Source organism: Lithobates pipiens, unplaced genomic scaffold (genome assembly GCF_037356315.1).
Source record: "Lithobates pipiens isolate NorthernLeopardFrog02 unplaced genomic scaffold, aLitPip1_a1.2 Scaffold_8, whole genome shotgun sequence".
Classification (NCBI taxonomy): Eukaryota; Metazoa; Chordata; class Amphibia; order Anura; family Ranidae; genus Lithobates; species Lithobates pipiens.
This window is the reverse complement of record NW_027507903.1, coordinates 135201929-135221465: the sequence shown is the minus strand read 5'-3', so window position 1 is coordinate 135221465 and position 19537 is coordinate 135201929. Positions and strand designations below refer to the sequence as shown.

The following is a 19537-nucleotide window of genomic DNA, read 5'->3' as shown; positions in this document are numbered from 1 at the left end:
AAGTGAATCAGTTCAGTCTGCCAAAAAGGTTGCTATGTGTAAGGATATGGGTAGTGTGGTACAACCATGTGTAACAATATGTGTAGCGCTTAAAATTATTACCATATGCATGAACACACAATGGTTAAAAAGTGAAAAATATAGGTAATATGTGAAGCAAATAAATGCCCCAAAAAATTGTGTACAAAATCCGAAGTCCCCCAAAAGGGACTCCGTGGGTGCAGCAACAAAATGTAACAGTACATAGGCCAGTAGAGGAGTCCCTGGTAATCTCCCTTCCCGGAAGCCTTGGTATGGATATGGGTAGTAGAGATGGACGAACTTCCGACGGGATGTATCGCGAACGCGGCCAAAAGTTTGTGAACCGCAAAGTTTGCGGCGGGCCCCATTGACTTCAATGGCAGGCGAACTTTAAAAACCTACAGGTCATGTTTCCAGCCACAAAATACTTACTAGCTGTGCACACATAGTCCCACCACATGGCCACTGACATAACAAAAGTATGAAGTGAATCTGGGATCGACAACTACAAGCATTCTTTTTTTATCTGTGAAATTTTGACAATTCAGGACTCCGGAGCGCATGAAGGCAATGGAGGAGAGGAAAGGTCAGGGTAGGATATGAAGAGGGTGCAGGAGATGATCACCAGCACCGTGATAGAGTGCACTGACACCAGCAGTCAGTCTGCCGAGTGGCGGTTGTTGCTACCTCCTCTTCCTGATCCAATGCCAAGAGTGGCTGCGCATCGGAAATTGATATGGATCGGAAATATAATTGCTGTGACTCAAGCTGAAGCTATATGGTTGTGTTGGTGGTAGTGTCTTTGGGGGTGCACACAGCAGAGAGTGAAGAAGAGGGTGCAGATCGAGAGGATGAGGAGGGTGCAGAAGAGTAAGGCTGAGTGAGCCACTCAACCAAGTCTGGTGCGTCCTTCGACGTAATCGCATGCACCTTCTGCAATTTGCCACTTTGGCTCAAGCCTGTTGCTCCTGCCCTACCCCTACCACCCCTGCGGAAGGGCCTGCCTCTTCCTCTGCCTGTCATTTTTTTAAATGACCCTGTGACAAAAGTCAGGTACACCCGTTCCATTGCTTGGTAACACAAAATGAAGACAACTTGCTGAAGTTCAAATGGAGCATCAGAATGGGGAAGAAAGGGGGTCTAAGTGACTTTGAACTCGACATGGCTGTTGGTGCCAGGCAGATTGGTCTGAGTATTTCAAAAACTGCTGATCTACTGGGATTTTCACACACAACTATCTCTAGGGTTTACAGAATATGGTCCAAAAAAAGAGAAAATATCCAGTGAGCGTCAGTTGTGTGGACAAAAATACCTTGTTGAGGTCAGAGGAGAATGGGCAGAGATGATAGAAATGCAACAGTAACTCAAATAAGCACTAGTTACAGCCAAGGTATGCAGAATAACAGCTCTGAATGCACAACACATCGAACCTTGAAGCAGATGGGCTACAGCAGCAGAAGACCACACCAGGTACCACTCCTGTAAGCTAAGAATAGGAAACTGAGGCTACAATTCACACCGGCTCACCAAAATTGGACAATAAAAGATTGGAAAAATGTTCCCTGGTCTGATAAGTTTTGATTTCAGCTGTGACATTCAGAAGGTAGGGTCAGATTTTTGGAGTAAACAATATGAAAGCATGGATCCATCCTGCCTTGTATCAATGGTTCAAGCTGGTGGTGGTGTAATGGTATGGGGGATATTTTCTTGGCAAACTTTGGGCCCCTTAGTACCAATTGAGCATCATTTAAAGGTCAGGTCCTACCTGAATATTGTTGCTGACCACGTCCATAGCTTTGGCTACAGTGTACCCATCTTCTTACATATAGTTACATAGTAGGTGAGGTTGAAAAAAGACACAAGTCCATAAAGTCCAACCTATGTGTGTGATTATATGTCAGCATTACATTGTATATCCCTGTATGTTGCAGTCATTCAGGTGCTTATCTAATACAGTTTTGAAACAAATCAATGTTCCCTGTTGAGACCACCATCTGTGTAAGGGAATTCCACATCCTTACCACTCTTACAGTAAAGAATTGTTTAAGTTTTTAAGGTTAAACCTCTTCTTTTTTTTTTTCTCAGTTTGAGTGGCCATGTGTATTATTAAACTCCCTTCGGCTGAAAAGTTTTCTCCCTATTGTGGGATCACCAGTACGGTATTTGTATATTGAAATCATATCCCCTCTCAAGTGTCTTCTCCAGAGGGAATAAGTTCAGTGCTCACAACCTTTCCTCATATCTAATATCCTCCAGACCCTTTATTAGCTTTGTTGCCCTTCTTTGTACTCGCTCCATTTCCAGTACATCCTTCCTGAGGACTGGTGCCCAGAACTGGACAGCATACTCCAGGTGCGGCCGGACCAGAGTATTGTAGAGCGGGAGAATTATCGTTTTATGTCTGGAGTTGATCCCCTTTTTAATGCATGCCAATATTCTGTTTGCTTTGTTAGCAGCAGCTTGGCATTGCATGCCTTTGCTGAGCCTACCATCTACTAGGACCCCCAGGTCCTTTTCCATCCTAGATTCCCCCAGAGGATCTCTCCCCAGTGTATAGATTGCATTCATATTTCTTGCCACCCAAAAGCATTATTTTACATTTTTCCACATTAAGCCTCATTTGCCATGTAGTTTCCCACCCCATTCATTTGTTCAGATCTTCTTGCAAGGCTTCCACATCCTGCGGAGAAGTTATTTCCCTGCTTAGCTTAGTATCGTCCGCAAATACAGAGATTGAACTGTTTACCCCATCCTCCAGGTCGTTTATGAACAAATTAAATAGGATTGGTCCCAGCACAGTATGCTGGGGGACCCCACTACCCACCCCCGACCATTCTGAGTACTCCCCATTTATCACTACCCTCTGAACTCGCCCTTGTAGCCAGTTTTCCATCCATGTACTCCCCCTATGGTCCATGCCAATGGACCTTTGTACAGTAAACGTTTATGGGAAATTATGGTGAACTGTGCCAAATGCTTTTGCAAAATCCGAATACACCACGTCTACGGGCCTTCCTTTATCTAGACTGCAGCTCACCTCTTCTGATGGCTCCTTCCAGCAGGATAATGCACCATGACACAAAGCTCAAATCATCTCATGACAACGAGGTCCCTCTACTCCAATGGCCTCCACAGTCACCAGATCTTAATCCAATAGAGCACCTTTGGGATGTGGTGGAACAGGAGATTCACATTATGGATGTGCAGCCCACAAATCTGCAGCAACTGTGTGATGCTATTGTGGCAATATGGACCAAATCTCTGAGGAATGTTACAACACTTTGTTGAATCTATACCATGAAGAATTAAGGCAGTTCTGAAGGCAAAAGGGAGATCCATTACTAGCAAGGTGTACCTAATACATGTAGTGTGTGTGTGTGTGTGTGTGTGTGTGTGTGTGTGTGTGTGTGTGTGTGTGTGTGTGTACACCCATGCACACGTGTTTGGGGGTGCACACCCCAATGCAATAGGCTGTGCACACTTATGTGAGTGCCACAACCGACAAATACACTGGTGTGCTCACGGTACAGGAGAACAGAAAGGGCTCGATCTGCTCCTCCCACCCATCCTCCAATCCCTGGCGTGCTTTGCCTCAGAAAAGGGATGTGTGGGCTATAAATTTGAAGCCCAGTAGTCTCGGCAGATACATCGTGGATGAAAGGTGCCAATGCCTGAGCCTGCACTAAGGAAGGTGGGCTTTGGGAACCCATATTTAAGGGGGAATGCTGGGAACTCTGATGTGAGTGAGGGTGGCTTTAGTAAGCAGAGACCCCCTTACATCAGAGTTCCCCCTTTAAAAAAACATACTGCAGTTTAAATCTCTGCATTAAAGCAGAATATTGAAGCAAAAGCTGGATTTGTCATTTTTATCTTTTAATAGGCTTTTCAGTTTTATCTTATTTCTTTCTGAAATGTCGTCATCATACTTTTGGGTCTTGTGGTTTCTAGTTAGGGATGTTCAGCTTTATGTACTTCCCTTTTCATTTCTGGATGTTGGTTTAGTCCAGATGTACTTGTATAAATACAGTGGGGAAGTCCCCTTTGTATATTTGCAGATCCTACTACTGCTATATGAGAAGAGGCTTTATACTTTCTTTATTTTCAATTCTGGGTCATGTGCTTGTAAAATCCATTAAGGTGGGTAATGATATTTATTCTTCTTTTTATTCTCTAAAGCGCTGGACTTTGTTAGGGCCATACACATGAATGCAATTCGGGTAGTGTGCATTTTTCAATTTTTATTCTTTTATAAAATGTGTCTATTTTTAAAAGAGTTTGGCAAAATCTGTTGTAAAATACTTCCTTTCACGTGACAGGCAACAGTCTGAAATGATCCATTTTAGCGTGCAGGCTGGTGACCGTTGTGCGTCAGCAGTGGGGGGGGCGGTGCTTTGCATTTCTATAGCCCAAGGCAATGTTTAACTTTTTTTTTTTTTTCTAATCTAATGTAAATGTCAAAATTACATTTCATTCTTGTCTATCTACCACAGTGGAGCTGTCAAAAACACGAATATTTATCATACATGATAAGTGACTAAGTGTATATTTAGCTTTGTTTTTTAATTGTGGGAAAGCATGGTTTGATTTTATTTTCTGGTTCATGCGATCAAATCCACAAACATTCTAATAGCCATAACATTCCATTTATTTGATTATAATTTTTTTTTTTTTTTAATAAAAAAACTAAAATTTGTGTGTATATGTATGTATGTATGTATGTATGTATATATATATATATATATATATATATATATATATATATATATATATATATATATAAATATTTATTATAAAAATTTTATTTAAAAAATTATAATCAAATAAATGGAACGTAAATATATATATATAAAATATACTTTATTTTTTACACACACTGCCTTGCAAAAGTATTATTTTTTTCATTTATTTTTTAACCTCGATTTTTAGATTGAACTTGATTAAACTGAGTCTACTGGACAGGGCGAGAAATAATTATTCATTTTGCATCGATTGGCAGCTCTGTGGTACTTGGTTCATAAATACTGTTGTATTACGATTGATCAGATTATGAGATTACATGGTGGAAACAGAGATGCAATCGATAAAGCTATGACTGTCGATCAAAATCTACTTATCTGTGTGTAAAAATATTCAATAGGTTGTTGATAATAGATCAATTACTCCTTGGAATTCATTGATCGGAAAATAAATTGATCATTCATCTAAAGCGTGTATGATCACCGTTACTTAAGTTACAAGCTGGGGGCGTGGCTTGGCGCGCAGCGTGGATGGACGCTGACTAGGAGAGCTCCGGTGTGCCAGGGGACCGATCGATGAAAACGGCCTCATTCCCGGATGAATATGCCCAGTCATAACAAGAAGGGACCCCACAACCATTCCCTGAGGTCCTCGGGAACCCCCAAAGGAAAACAGTCGGCGCACAGCCTCAATAAATATCGCTATAGCGGTGATCACAGCGGATCCAAGATGGCGCCGACATACAGGGCTGCGGGAAGAGAAGACAGGGAGGAGGATGAAATATCTCTACCAGCATCAGAAGACTCCAGCAGAGGTAATGCCGCTTCTGACCCACCTCTGACATATGCTACCATGACAGAAATAGCAGCAGACATAAAAAGCTCTTTTTCAGCAGCCATAACTGACATAAAAACTGAACTGCTCAGACTCACAGAGCAAATAGCAGTGACTGAAAGAGCAGGAAGGAGGAGAGACAGAGCCCTGGTGAGGCTAGATGATATATCAGAAACGCACACCTCACAAATGTTGGAAATGAATAGACAGATTGAAGACCTCGACAACAGAGGAAGGAGACACAACATTAGGGTGAGAGGTGTCCCTGAGACCATCACTCCTGAACAGATTAAACCTGCTTTATCCTCCATCTTCAACGGTCTCCTGGGTAGGCCTGCTGACTCACCCATAGAATATGATAGAGCTCACAGAGCTCTGAGACCCAGAGCACAAGATAACAATCCCCCCAGAGACATTATATGCTGTTTGCCAAACTTCCCCCTGAAAGAGGAGATTTTGCAGAAAGCCAGGACGAATGATCAAGTGCTTTTTAATGATGACGCTGTACAGATCTTCCAGGACTTGTCACCAATTACCCTGAGAAATAGAAGAGCTCTGAGACCACTGCTGGCAGCACTACAAGAAAAAAGGATTGCATACAGGTGGAAATTCCCCTTTGCTCTCCAAGCCACCTTTAATGGCAAACAACATCTACTTAGAGTTCCGGAGGATCTACCTAAGTTCTTTGAGAACCTGCATATCGCCCCAATGGATCTGCCTGACTGGTACTCGGAGTACAGACTGCCGCCCCACATCAATAATGTGATCCCTACATCTGACCCTTCTCCAGCAAAATCTCCTTATCAACTCGGGAGAAATAGAGGAAGTTCCTCCAGACGCAGCTACTCCTCACCATCCTTCAAAGGTCCCAGAATGTGATTGCTACGCACGAAATGCTATAAATCCCCTCACCCTAACCTGATCACCTTACTGCTAAAGAAAATAACCCTGTTTAACCTAGGCCTCACAGCCATTAAGCTACCCTTAGACTGGACCACCCAAGTTGATTGATTTCCTGAATGAGAGCTCTCTTCTTGCTCAAGGATTCAGAACTCCAGACCTCACACCATTAAAGGGAGGAAGGGTGTCAAAGTTGGTTATGTTAACCCGTTTATTACAGTTTAGATCGCCCGCTCACCTCCCCACACGGAAGCTCCCTTGCACGACTATATGTATAGACGCATCAACAGCCAAGTTGCTTCTGGCTGGAGCTGAACTATTCTCCTCCTATTTTGCCGAAGAGAATGTTACACTGACACAGTTGAGTGTTTTTTTTCTTATTTTTTTTTTTTTTTTGTTTTTTTTTGCATTTAAGTTGGTTTGCGTAAAGGTAACCTCTTTCTCAGTACTTTGGCGAGAAGCACTTTCACGCACTGTTCCCTAACTTTGCGACCCACCCTACAAACTGGATCGTCATATCACCAGACCATTACATGCAGTAATGGCTGGCGGCTTACCCAGCAAACGCTTTTCTTCGCGCAGCTAACAGGTACCCCAGGTCTCGTTGAATGATCTTCTCTCCCTCCCGGGTAGAGCGAACATGTAACTTTCAGCTCTGGAACATATTGGTAAGCATTAGATAAAGCAATTTGTGCCTACAGCCATTTGATCTAATCGATGCCTGATTTCAATCACTCACACTACGTCGCCGAAGCTTGGCCGACGTGGCGATCAGATGAACAGAGAGGTGTGCTACACACCTCATGTATCGTTGCCTTACTGTAAGCTGTACTTTCGAATTGTATTTTATTTTTTTTTTGCAAAAGAGGTTAAGATGTTAAATATTAAGTATATGTTACCTAACCACATTTATTGCTCTTCTGTACATGTCTAGATAAACCAAACTAACCTAGGCTTCTATTCAGGCCTTTCACAAAGAAATAGATTTTGAAGGTGGTTGTCACACAAACAAGAAATGTGAGCTTTTACTGTGTTAACAATGAACCCAATTTGGTTCTCTCTTTCTTCTTTTTATTTTATTTTATTTTATATACTAGTTAAGGCCCTCTGGGCCATGTGACCAAGCTATTGCTATATACACAATGTCATATGGTTGATAAGTTTTTGGTATTACAATTTGTTAGCTACAACTAGCACCCCCGACAGTCCCAATTGCTAACCCCAGTTACATCACTGACTGAATGCATACAACATGGCTACAGATTTCTATTCACTCAAACTACCAAGTAGGTCCCCTTGGCGGACCATTTCCCGGAGACGTACTTATACACCTATTCTCCCTATACACACTCACGGGCGTACCTCCCACCAACCCCCCAGAGTCGTTTTCGGTGTGCATCCAGCCACACCGTGTGAGTGACTCGGGACCACTTGACAGTGCTTCTGAGTAAAGACTCGCGGAGAGCTACCTCTCCTCCTCCCCCAATTACCCCCATCCACCATTCCTGGGTATTCCTGACCACTACTCATCCCCCTTGATAAATTGCTATTTCTCTTAGATACCCATCCCCCTCGACGTCACTAATCCCCCCCACCCCCTCCTTTCCCCCTTTCCCTTTCCTTTTCATCCCCTCTTATTCTCTCCCCTCCTATTACTTTTTACATCCCACCTTCTGACACATCCACCACACATCCCCCACCTTCCCCGCTAAACTACAGCTACTATGGCATACTCCTCATTGGGAAAATCCCCTCTATTGATATCGCACAACATAAACGGCCTCAATACCCCAGAAAAACGAACTAAAATACTCAAAGAGCTTAAAAAATCGAATCCTGCTATAGTTTTTTTACAGGAAACACACTTTAAAGGCCAAAACGTACCTAGACTTACTGACAATACCTTCTCATGTGCCTACCATGCTACAAACCCATTAGCCAAGACCAAAGGGGTGTCTATTCTAGTTAATAGACACTCCCCATTTCAATTATCCAACCAGCTAGCGGACCCAGAGGGCCGCTATCTCTTCCTCAAAGGCTCATGGGAAGGTAACCCGATCACCTTCGCGAATGTTTATTTCCCGAACAAGGCACACATTACTTTTTGCAACAAGATCATAACCGAACTTAAAGGGTTTGCCACCGGATGCATAATTTTAGGAGGCGATTTCAATATACCACTATCACCGCTACAAGACACTTCGACCGGGCATTCTCACATATCCTATAAAATACTGAAGAGAATCAAAATCCTACTGCAGTCCCTAGCACTAGTTGACTCTTGGAGGTTTATGCATCCCACCGGGAGAGATTTCACATACTTCTCATCACCGCACCAGAGATACTCAAGGATTGACATGATTTTTGTCTCACAAAGAGACCTGATCAACTTAACCACAGCTGATATAGGAATTCTCACTGTCTCAGACCATGCCCCCACGGCAATCTCCTTAAAACTTGACCGGCCCCAAAAGACTCCCTTTAACTGGAGACTCAATGCTGCACTTCTCACTGACAAAACGATAACGGAAGACATACATAACTCCATTACTAACTACTTCACAAACAACAAAGACTCAGAAACCAATCCCCTCACTAATTGGGAAGCACATAAGAGTGTGATAAGGGGAGATCTCATAAAATGGGGAGCGCGCAAGAAAAAGGAAAGAAACAAAGAAATAGAGGACTTGTCCCTCAAAATTGCCAGATTAGAGACACTACATAAACAATCCCTTACGACACAGGCCATGGATGCTCTGACTCAACATAGACAATCCCTGTTGAAAATACTACACTTTCAATACCAGAAATCTCTTTTCTTCCGTAAGGGTATATTTTACGAGTTTGGAGATGAGAGTGGGAAACAATTAGCCAGAGCCCTAAGGGATTCAAAGACAAAGTCCCACATACATGCGATCAGGAACAAAGAAGGCACCTTAGAGCACAACCCAGAAAAGATTGCAACACTCTTCCATGACTTCTACATGAAACTTTACAACTTACCCCCTCAACACAAACCGACACACATATCGCAGCCAAGAGCAGAAGCTATCACACGCTTCCTCTCAGAAAGCGAATTACCCTCACTACTAACCTCAGACAAAGAGATTCTGAATGAACCAATCACCACAACAGAAATAACGGACGCGATCAAACAGTTAAAAGCGGGCAAAAGCCCCGGCCCAGACGGCTTTACGACACAGTATTACAAAACCTTTACACAACTTTTAACCAAGCCCCTACTTAAAGCTTTTAACCACCTAGCTAAAAACGAACATGACTCTAACACCCTTCTATCAGCACACATAGCGATTATACCCAAACCGGAGAAAGACCACACAGACTGTGCGAATTTTAGGCCCATATCACTCCTAAACATTGACATCAAACTATTAGCGAAAATATTGGCCAACAGACTAAAACCCTTACTCCCGAAAATCATAGGACCCGAGCAAGTCGGCTTCATGCCAGGTAGGGAGGCTAGGGACAATATCATTAAATCTCTAAACCTAATTCACTACGCACGCAATTCCAAACTAGAGGGCCTTCTGGTTTCTACAGACGCCGAGAAGGCCTTCGATAGGGTCTCCTGGGACTACATGTTTGCCACTTGTACCCATATTGGCCTTGAGGGCAACATGCTAAACTGGATAAAAGCCCTTTACCGTAACCCTCAGGCCCAGATAAAGGTAAACAACACATTGTCAGATCCGATACAAATCCGCAACGGTACTAGGCAAGGCTGCCCCCTGTCACCACTACTCTTTATCCTGACACTAGAGCCGCTCATAAGAACTATAAACTTGTCCCCTGATATCAAAGGCTTCACCCTACACAAAAGAGATTTCAAACTGGCTGCCTACGCGGATGACCTATTGTTCTTTATTACACAGCCACACATATCACTGCCCAATCTTATGAAAATTTTCTCCACTTTTGGCCATATATCTAATTTTAAGGTGAATCCAACCAAATCCGAAGCACTTAACCTGAATCTCCCCACTGAAAAACTTAGCTCAATTATAGGTAACTACAAATTCAAATGGGAACAGGATACGCTTAAATATCTAGGAATAAAATTAACGCCCAATATAGAATCCCTCTTCCCAGCTAACTTTACCCCTCTGTTGAGATCAATATATAAAGATCTCCAGAACTGGACCTCAAGGGGATTCTCTTGGTTTGGAAGAGCCGCCATATTAAAAATGACGATACTCCCAAGGCTGCTATATTTCTTTAGTGCACTACCCATCCAAATACCTAACTCCTTTTTTTCCGAACTAACAGCAATGCAAAGAAAATTCTTATGGGCTAACGGGAACCCCAGAATAAACTTCCAACTCCTCACATGGCCCAAACACAAAGGAGGATTAGGTCTACCCGATTACAAAAAATATTACTACGCCACGAATATTGCCAGATTGATTGACTGGCACTGCCATGCCAACACAAAAGATTGGGTACATCTGGAATATCAATATGGAGAAACAAAGTTAGTATATTACCCCTGGTCCACACACTCCAAAAACACCAAACGCATCACACATCCACTGGTGGCCAATACACTACAAATATGGCATAAGACTGCCTCTCGCTATGGACTTGCCACCATACCTGGCCCAATGACCCCACTGACAAATAATCCTGACTTCTTACCAGGGCTTAATCAGAAGATACGGCCAACCCCTGGCCCGAACTCCAGCTTCTTAGCTATGCATTGTTTACAGGGAACCAGGGTCAAATCACTAAACACCCTAAAAACGGAACTAGGCACCACTACTCCGAGCCCATGGTTCTACCTACAGATACAAGATTTTTTAGCCAACAGTAAACACAAGAGGTCATTTTCTCAAAGGATGACCCAGCTCGAAGACATATGCTACAAAGGAACTCAAATTTTTGGTACTACGTCCATAGCATATAAGTGGTTAACCTCCCCACCACCAAATAGTCACTACAAACATAGAGAAAAATGGGAAATAGATCTAGGCTTGCAGATCAGTAGCGCTCAATGGGAGAAAGCGTGCATACTAACACACAAATGTTCCCTTAGTTCAAAATATCAAGAAATATCCTACAAGATACTCACCCAGTGGTATATAACACCGGTCAAAACTAATAAATGGTCACAGACATCCTCTGCCCTCTGCTGGCGCTGTGAAAAAGAGGTTGGCACTTTTCTACACGTATGGTGGGGATGTCCCCCGATCCAAGACTACTGGAACAATATCATTTACTGGATTAAACATATCACAAATTCTAAAATCAAATTTGATGCAGCTGCTTGTTTGCTACACATGAACGCACTCTCTATTAGCAAATACAAGAAGGCATTATCAAGGCATTTACTGACCGCTGCTAAGAGTCTAATTCCTTTACATTGGAAATCCAAACATGTTCCGGTGGTCAGGGATTGGCTGGACAGAGTACACTATATATATAAAATGGAAGAAGTGGTTGCCATGAAAAGAGAAAACTGTAACTATTTTCATGAAACCTGGCAACCCTGGTTGCTGTTCAAACTCTCGAAAGAATATACGTCTTTCCAGTTGTAAAATGATGTATTCTATGATGTAATCATCTCCTGGAAATCTATGTCCTATATAGGCCTAACATAGCTCTGAGGGGCACAACAAGAGCAAGGACTCCCCTGAGTCCAAACCAGATCCCTATTCTGATGCCTTGTGTACCATTGTTGATAGAAATTACTGCTTATATATGTCAAATTGCACCTACATGTAACTCCTTATGTACCCACTCCCCCCCCCCCCCCCCCCCACTCTCCTTTCTTTTTTCCTTTCTTCATCTACTTCCACACCTCGCAATTCTACCCCACACCTATCCTCCCATCCCCTGTCTCCTACCCCTCAAAGATTATTTTTGCAACAACTTACTGAATATGATGTATGTATTTCATTTTCATGCCATGTACCATGCCATGTATATGCAAACCACTGGTTTATCCTATTTTTTCATTGTTAATGCTTTCTCTTTACTAAATAAAAACCTTTGATTGAGAAAAAAAAAAAAAAAAGTTACAAGCTCTCCATTATACACCACTACCAGAAGAAGTATTGTCCAGTGTCAAAAAAATTGATTTAAAAAAGAACTCGCATAGCTATCAATCAAAAAGCTGCAATGCGTTGTTGTTGTTGTTGTAGAGGAGGCCAGGTATATACTTATATACCCTAAAATATTTTAGGGGTAAGTAGATGGTCCGTTACATACTGTATAGTGTTTTTTGTGGTTATAAAGCTCAGTTCTGTGGAATACTCCATCTTACACGAGAAATGTAACTTTCATAACTGGGAAGTAGGAAGGGGATTCAGTGACTTGTAACGCAAGCAAAATACTAATAGTCATGAGTTGTACCAAATTTGCATTGCACTGCAACTGTTCTTTCACATGTGAATCCCCTAGAAAACGGTTTCTCAATGAATCTGTATTTGAAGACATATCATAATGAAACCCACTTATTTTTAAAGCTCTGTCACATCTTTTTTTTCTTTTGAGAGAGAACCATGTGTTTTCATGTGCTCTTCCAGCTGGTGACCATCTCATCTGCTGGTCATACAGCCCCCTAGTACATTTCAAGGGGGTTCAGGTGAAAAACACAGTAACAAGGAGTCCTCCATGCCTGACAACGGAGCCACAAAATGGCAAAGTGTATAATACTGCTATTGCGCTATCCCCGCAGAAGCCACTGGTAGCTTGGACCTATTTCCCCCCCTCAGACACACAGCCAGGCACACAGCATTTTTGGCATTCTTCCTCTGGCTCAAAAGATCAGTTTAGGGATTCCTTTTTAGGGCTTTTATTAAAACCGTAAGGGGAAAGGGAGCATGGGATACCCAAGAACTGCAACAGCCGTAAAGCTTGAGGACTTGCCAATTACAAAATTCAAACTGTATTGCACTGCACTCTTCATGACTGTATTGCATAACTTCTGACGCACTGCACTCTTCATGACTGTATTGCATAACCTCTGGCTATACTGTACCTACAAAAGAAATATAGCAAGCATGAAAGAAACACCGCTCTGATCTGTGAAGCCCACTGTGAAAAGTTTAGAAAACGGCACACCCAAATCCAGGTGCTCCATGGCTCAGCATGTCCTTAATACATCCAAAAACGGTGTTCTGAGTAATAAAACGAAAGAGCCGACACTATTGGAAATTCCATCTGCGATCTTATTAGGTCATGACCAAGTTAAAAACCGACAGCTGACGCATTTCGGTACAAACCTTGTTCACAGCATTATCAAAAAATGACAATGCATCACTTGATTGGTGGGAGTGGACTCCATTATTCTAATTATATATATATATATATATATATATATATATATATATATATATATATATACACACACAACATTTTGCTTTAAATAAAATATACTAAAAAAAAATGGATCTAAAGAAAGGGAGATATGATAGACTTGGAATACATGTAATATAAGGGCATATAGGTTGCACGTCCCAGGAACCACACACCCACATCGGTGTTTCTCATTTATTCCAAGCAATCACATCACTTGATTGGTGGGGGAGTGGACTCCTTTATCCTTTCTATCTAATGTGTGTGTGATTATATATATATATATATATATATATATATATATATATATATATATAATCACATCATCTGCTGCTCTACAAATCAGAGGATGGTAAGCACTGCCGCCTGTCTGAAAAGAACCTAAAGTTGAACTCCAGGCAGAAATAAAGAATGCAGTTTAATGAAGCACTGCATTTATTAATATACCTATTCATATATAATATATTTGTTGTAAACAAAAACTGCATTTACAAGCAGTGCATATACCTGATTTGTCTTGTATCAGCCTCTGGCAGTCCCTGTACAGCAACATTCTGAGGAGCATAGGGAAGCAGACAGTTGTGAAGCCTTGTGCGGATGCTAACGATGATCATGCTGAGAGGAGGGGAGAGCAGAGTTCCAGAGAGATCAAATCATCAGTTTTCTTCTCTTTTTTATTTCACTGCGCAGTCATAGGCTGGGGGGGGACAAGATCTATAATTATTAGTTAAAGTACTAATAAAGGCAAAACTTTTTTTTTTGTTTAGTTTTGAATAGAGTGGAGATGGATTAGAACACCTGTCAGATTTTATTGCTGTCTGTGTCCCCATTAAGGAGATTCACCCTCTCTTTGTCTTAGTTATCATTGAAAGTGAAAGTAAAGAAAAACAAACAAATTTTGGGTTGTCCCCTGTAAAGTAATAGAGGGGTAATCTTCTATTGGAGACACTAGTTCTGGTGACCTCGGGGACACAAGTGATTTCTTCTCACTTCCTGTTTTGGCTATGGGACAGGAAGGGAAAGGAAATCTCCCCAATGGGTCACAGATGTAAAAAAAAAAAACTGACAAGGGTTATAACCCTCCCTTGCTGTATCCAAAAAGAGAAAAAAAAGTTTTGCCTTGTGTATTGTATACTAAGTTGCAATAAATAACATACATCCTATATATAAATAGCAAATATCCTATTTACAAGCCTAATGTGCAAGTGGCAATCTTTTTCCTTGGTAATGGAACCTGCACAGGGACCACAGGAGGAAAAGTAAGTGGGGCCAGGGGGTGGAAAAAGAAAAGCTGCCCAAGATCAATAACTAGCACTGCATGAATAGCTATCATTAATATTTCTTGTCACTCTAATGCCCTGTACACACGGTCGGACATTCCGGCCCAAACTTGTCTTGCATACACATCGATGCACAAAGTTGATGGAAAATCCGATCGTTCTGAACGCGGTGACGTAGAACACATACGATGAGACTATAAACGGGCCAGTAGCCAATAGCTTTTGTCTCGTAATTTATTCTGAGCATTCGTGGCACTTTGTCCATCGAAATTGTCTACACAGGATCGGAATTTAAACGATCAGATTTTGTTGTTGGAAAATTTTAGATCCTGCTCTCAAAATTTGTGTCGGAAAATCCGATGAAAAAAAGTCTGATGGAGCCCACACACGATCAGATTTTCCAACAACATGATCCGATCGCACATTTTCTGTCGGAAAGTCTGACCGTGTGTACAGGGCATAAGATGAGAGCTTAATATTTAATACTTTTACAGTTCACACATTTAGAATTTGTTTTTTTTTGTTTGTAGGACTCTATAAGATGGTGAAGTTGGTATGTATTGCTGCTGTCAAGGTTTTATAACCATCTACATTTCTGCACGGGGAGATGAATTTGCATCCACGACGCATCCGTCTTAAGCCATGGCTGGTAGCACAGGTGGACAGTGGGAACTATCCAGGCCTACACTGGGAAGACCGGGACCACAAGCTATTCCGCATTCCATGGCGTCATGCAACACGTCACATACCAATGCAAGATGATGAGAACACCATATTTAAGGTGGGTACAGTATAACAACACCTTTTTTTCATCTTTCCATCTATTAAATCTTCTGCCCTTCTTGTTTTAACTTTTAGATAGTAAAACCTTTTTTTTTTCTGCCAGTAAATACCTTGCACAGCCCACTTCATGTTTCTTGTCTGGTACCAAGCCTAGGCTTATGCCATCATGCACAGCTCTCTCACTCACTCACTCACTCTTGTGAGAGTTAGCCAGGAAGGGAGGGGGGATGAGTCATAAGAAGGCCAATGAGAGCTGCAGAGCTGGAGGCATGCCTCCTGTGTGTAAATCCAGGAAGTGAACAGGCAGCAGCTTCAGCTGCTCACAGTTAAAATGGATGCAGCCAGACTCAGTGGAGTAGGGTTGCCACCTGTCCAGGATTCACCCGGACAGTTCGGGTTTGGAATCATGCGTTCGGGTTTCAGACTGCCTGAAACCCGGACACATTATTTAAACTGGACTATGGCCTCCCAGCAGGGTTGCTGCATGCAGTTGTCTAAGCTGAGAGTGTCTGTTACACTCTTTAACACTGCCCAAAGCCAGCACTAACAATCCCCCCCAAACACACACACAGGAGAGGAAAGAGGGCGCGATCTGCGCCCCCACCCCTACCCCTGCCCACACTCCAATCCCTGGTGCTGAGCCTCAGAATAGGAAAGTAAGTCGGGCCGGAAATTTGAAGTCCAGCAGCCTCAGATACATCTGAATGAGAGGTGGTGAGTGAGCTCACCATCCATCCCTGTCTGTGACTGAAGTCTCCCCCCTTCTCTCTCCTGCATCTGAGTAAGTACACTAAGGCAAATCGGGGTTCTCAGAGCACCCCTTAAATCAGATTTCCCCTTTACACCAGAGGCCACAGTGTTTCCCCTTTACATCAGAGTCTTCTCCGTACATCAGAGTTCTCAGGGTCCCCCCTTAAATCAGGGTTCCTAGAGCATCCCTTATGTTAGAGTTCTCCCTTACATCAGAGTCTGCAGAGTCCTCCCTTACAGTGAAAGGGAACTCTGCGAGTTCAGATGTAAAAGGGGAACTCTGTGGACTCTGATGTAAAGGGGGATTCTTGTTCTTAACTTCTTATGATTAGAAATGTTATTTAATAGCAAAATATATATATATATAGCTTATACTATAAAAAAATTGCCGTGCGCCGCTAAAGTGTTGGGGTTTGACTTGAAGAAAAGGTGGCAACCCTACAGTGGAGGGAGATTTCTGCTGCATATTTGGCAAGTGCAGAATCGCAGTATATATAAAATAATATGCAAAGTGGTTGAAGGGAAGCTTCAGAATGGCAAAGATGGTTTTTATTACAAATTATGTGAGCACACTACAGTTCCTCTTTAATGGCCTTCTAGTCAAAGGATGCTACAAGTGACATACCTTCATATGAATCTAGCATGTTTCTTATAGATCTTTGTCATTACATGTTTTCTAACATGCAATATATCTTGATAATACTGTTTTCCATGCTAAAACTAGGAACCATATAATGGCTGCATTTTTCAGAGTTAGACAAATACTCTTTATAAAGAAAGCTAACTATAATACGTTGCACATGTTAAGTTTTGATGCACTTGCAATGTATTTTGCTGTTTTAAAGTAAGACTTTTAACCCCCCCCCCCCCCCCCCCCCAAAATGCACACAAGCAAGCTTTTTAAGAGTTCTGGTTAAAAAGTATACTTGTCTATTGTAGGTGGACGCAGCATCGATCTGATACAGCATCTGTCCCTGCTGCTGATCCCTCAGTTCTCCCCTCTACTCTGCGCATAGAGCCATGACGGTCAGTCACCAGTTCTCTGCTCTGCCCCCCCCCCCCCAACGCTCACTGGAGCACCGGGCCCTGGAGGGGGTGAGGGCACCTTGCGGCAGCTCACTGAAAGGCAGCTGCTGGGTCCAGGCCTCTGGGTGGATCTCGATTGTAAACTCTGGATCGATTCAGAGCCAGGACCAGCTGAGTGATGTCAGCCGACAGCAGACTTTAGCCCGCTGTCACCTGAAAATGGGTCACAGGAGTGCAGAATGAATTGCACTCCTGTGATCCATAGAAGTAAGGCCAAAAAAAGTTGTGCCCATACATCCCCTTTAATACAGAAGAGACCTAATATGTGTGTTCTGCATTAAAGTTTCTTAGCTGCCCCTCTGCACTGCACACACAGTGTATACTGTATGTAATCTTCTCAGCCTGGCTACCGTAATTAAAGCGGCCGTGCATTGAAAATCCGGAAAAAGCCTGAGAAGATATCAGTTGTTGGCAGGGAGTTCCTGGACATTGCATCACTGGACTGGAGGTTAGTATAGTTTCACTGGGCATTAAGGTGCCCAAAGTGGTGAGCTACCCATACACAGTCCATGTGCATGTTGATGTCTTTAGAAGTCTGTTGGGCTGACTTGCTACAGTATCATGAACCCCATGGCCCACTAACATGGACTTAACTCAGAAGAAACAATAGTGATTGGCTAATGTTTTTCTAACCTTTCATTATTTTTCTCGAAGACTGCCTGCCATAACTATGTGCAAGGTACACATAGTACTGAATTTGCCACTCAGTCTGACTGAAAACAGCAACAGCATGAAATTACGTGTGTGTTTGTTTGTTTTTTTGTTGTTTTTTTGTTTTTGTTTTTTTAATTTTTATATCTCGTTCTAGAGATTTTCCCATCACTTCCTGTCCTGTAAACACAACAGGAAGTGAAATTAACATTTTTTTCAAGTCTCCTCTTAGACAGGAAACACTGGAACAGGAGGATTTCCCCTTTTCCCATACTGGTGACAGTTAAAAATCTCAGATTTTCACTCACTTTTAATATAATATTGACAGTCGTCACCAAGACAACTAGAGAGGGTCAATCTGTGAAGTGGAAATATTGACTGCAAAAGAAAGTTGACAAGGGTTCTAACTGTTCTTTGTTGAAAATTTAAAATACACTTCAAAGCTAAACCTTTTAGTGAAAACATACCATTTCTCAATGATGGGAATTTTTTGCTGAATTTGCAAGTCTGTTATTTAAAAAAAAAAAAAAATCACAATTTTTTTAAAAAAGTGTTTAATTCTTTTGGTACGTATGCAGTAAAGTATACACCCCCATTGTGGCATCTGTAGGATGACAAAAATAGAGTTGTGTGCCGGAATGACGTAACTCCTGCATGCCTGCCAAAGAGTAACACTATCGGTAGTCACCCAATTGACAAAGAAAAGTGACAAGAAACCTGGAAGACCTGGAGAAGATGGTGGTAGTAGTGGACAAAGAGAGAGGAGACAGTAAGGGCTGGTTCACACTGGTCCGACATGTGCTCTGACTTCCAGAGCACAAGTTGCATGTCATGTCAAAATTAATGGTTCTCTGAGAGCCGTCTTAACTGGTCCGACTTGTGTCAGTCCGACTTTGAAAATGCTTCCTGCACTACTTTGGTCTAACTTGGGCACAATTTCAGCTCACTGATTTTAATGGAAGTTGGGCTCTTCATCTTAACTGGTTCAACTTGTGGCATGTGCTCTTAGGATCTTGAGGGGGAACCCCACCCATCAATCGAAGAAACAAAAACTCCTTAGGGACCTGGATTTTGAGGGGAATCCTATGTCAAATAAAAAAGAAAATGGTGTGGGGTTCCCCCCAAAGTCCATACCAGACCTTTATACAAGCATGCAGCCCGGCAGGTCAGGAAAAGGG

The 19537-nt window shown here is 42.3% G+C and overlaps 1 protein-coding gene across 5 annotated transcripts in view; it reads left to right on the top strand.

Annotated features, from left to right (window-relative positions):
* The window catches only part of IRF5 (interferon regulatory factor 5), an 84023-nt gene that overhangs the window by 21387 nt on the left and 43099 nt on the right, over positions 1 to 19537 (top strand). For 4 of the 5 annotated variants that reach the window (XM_077472532.1, XM_077472534.1, XM_077472531.1 and 1 more), the window contains one exon: positions 15620 to 15870. In XM_077472532.1, the coding sequence (XP_077328658.1) occupies positions 15697 to 15870 (174 nt within the window). In that variant the 5' untranslated portion in view covers positions 15620 to 15696. Of the gene's footprint in view, positions 1 to 4067; positions 4159 to 15619; positions 15871 to 19537 lie in introns of those variants that run through there. The other variant, XM_077472535.1, reaches the window with a different exon arrangement.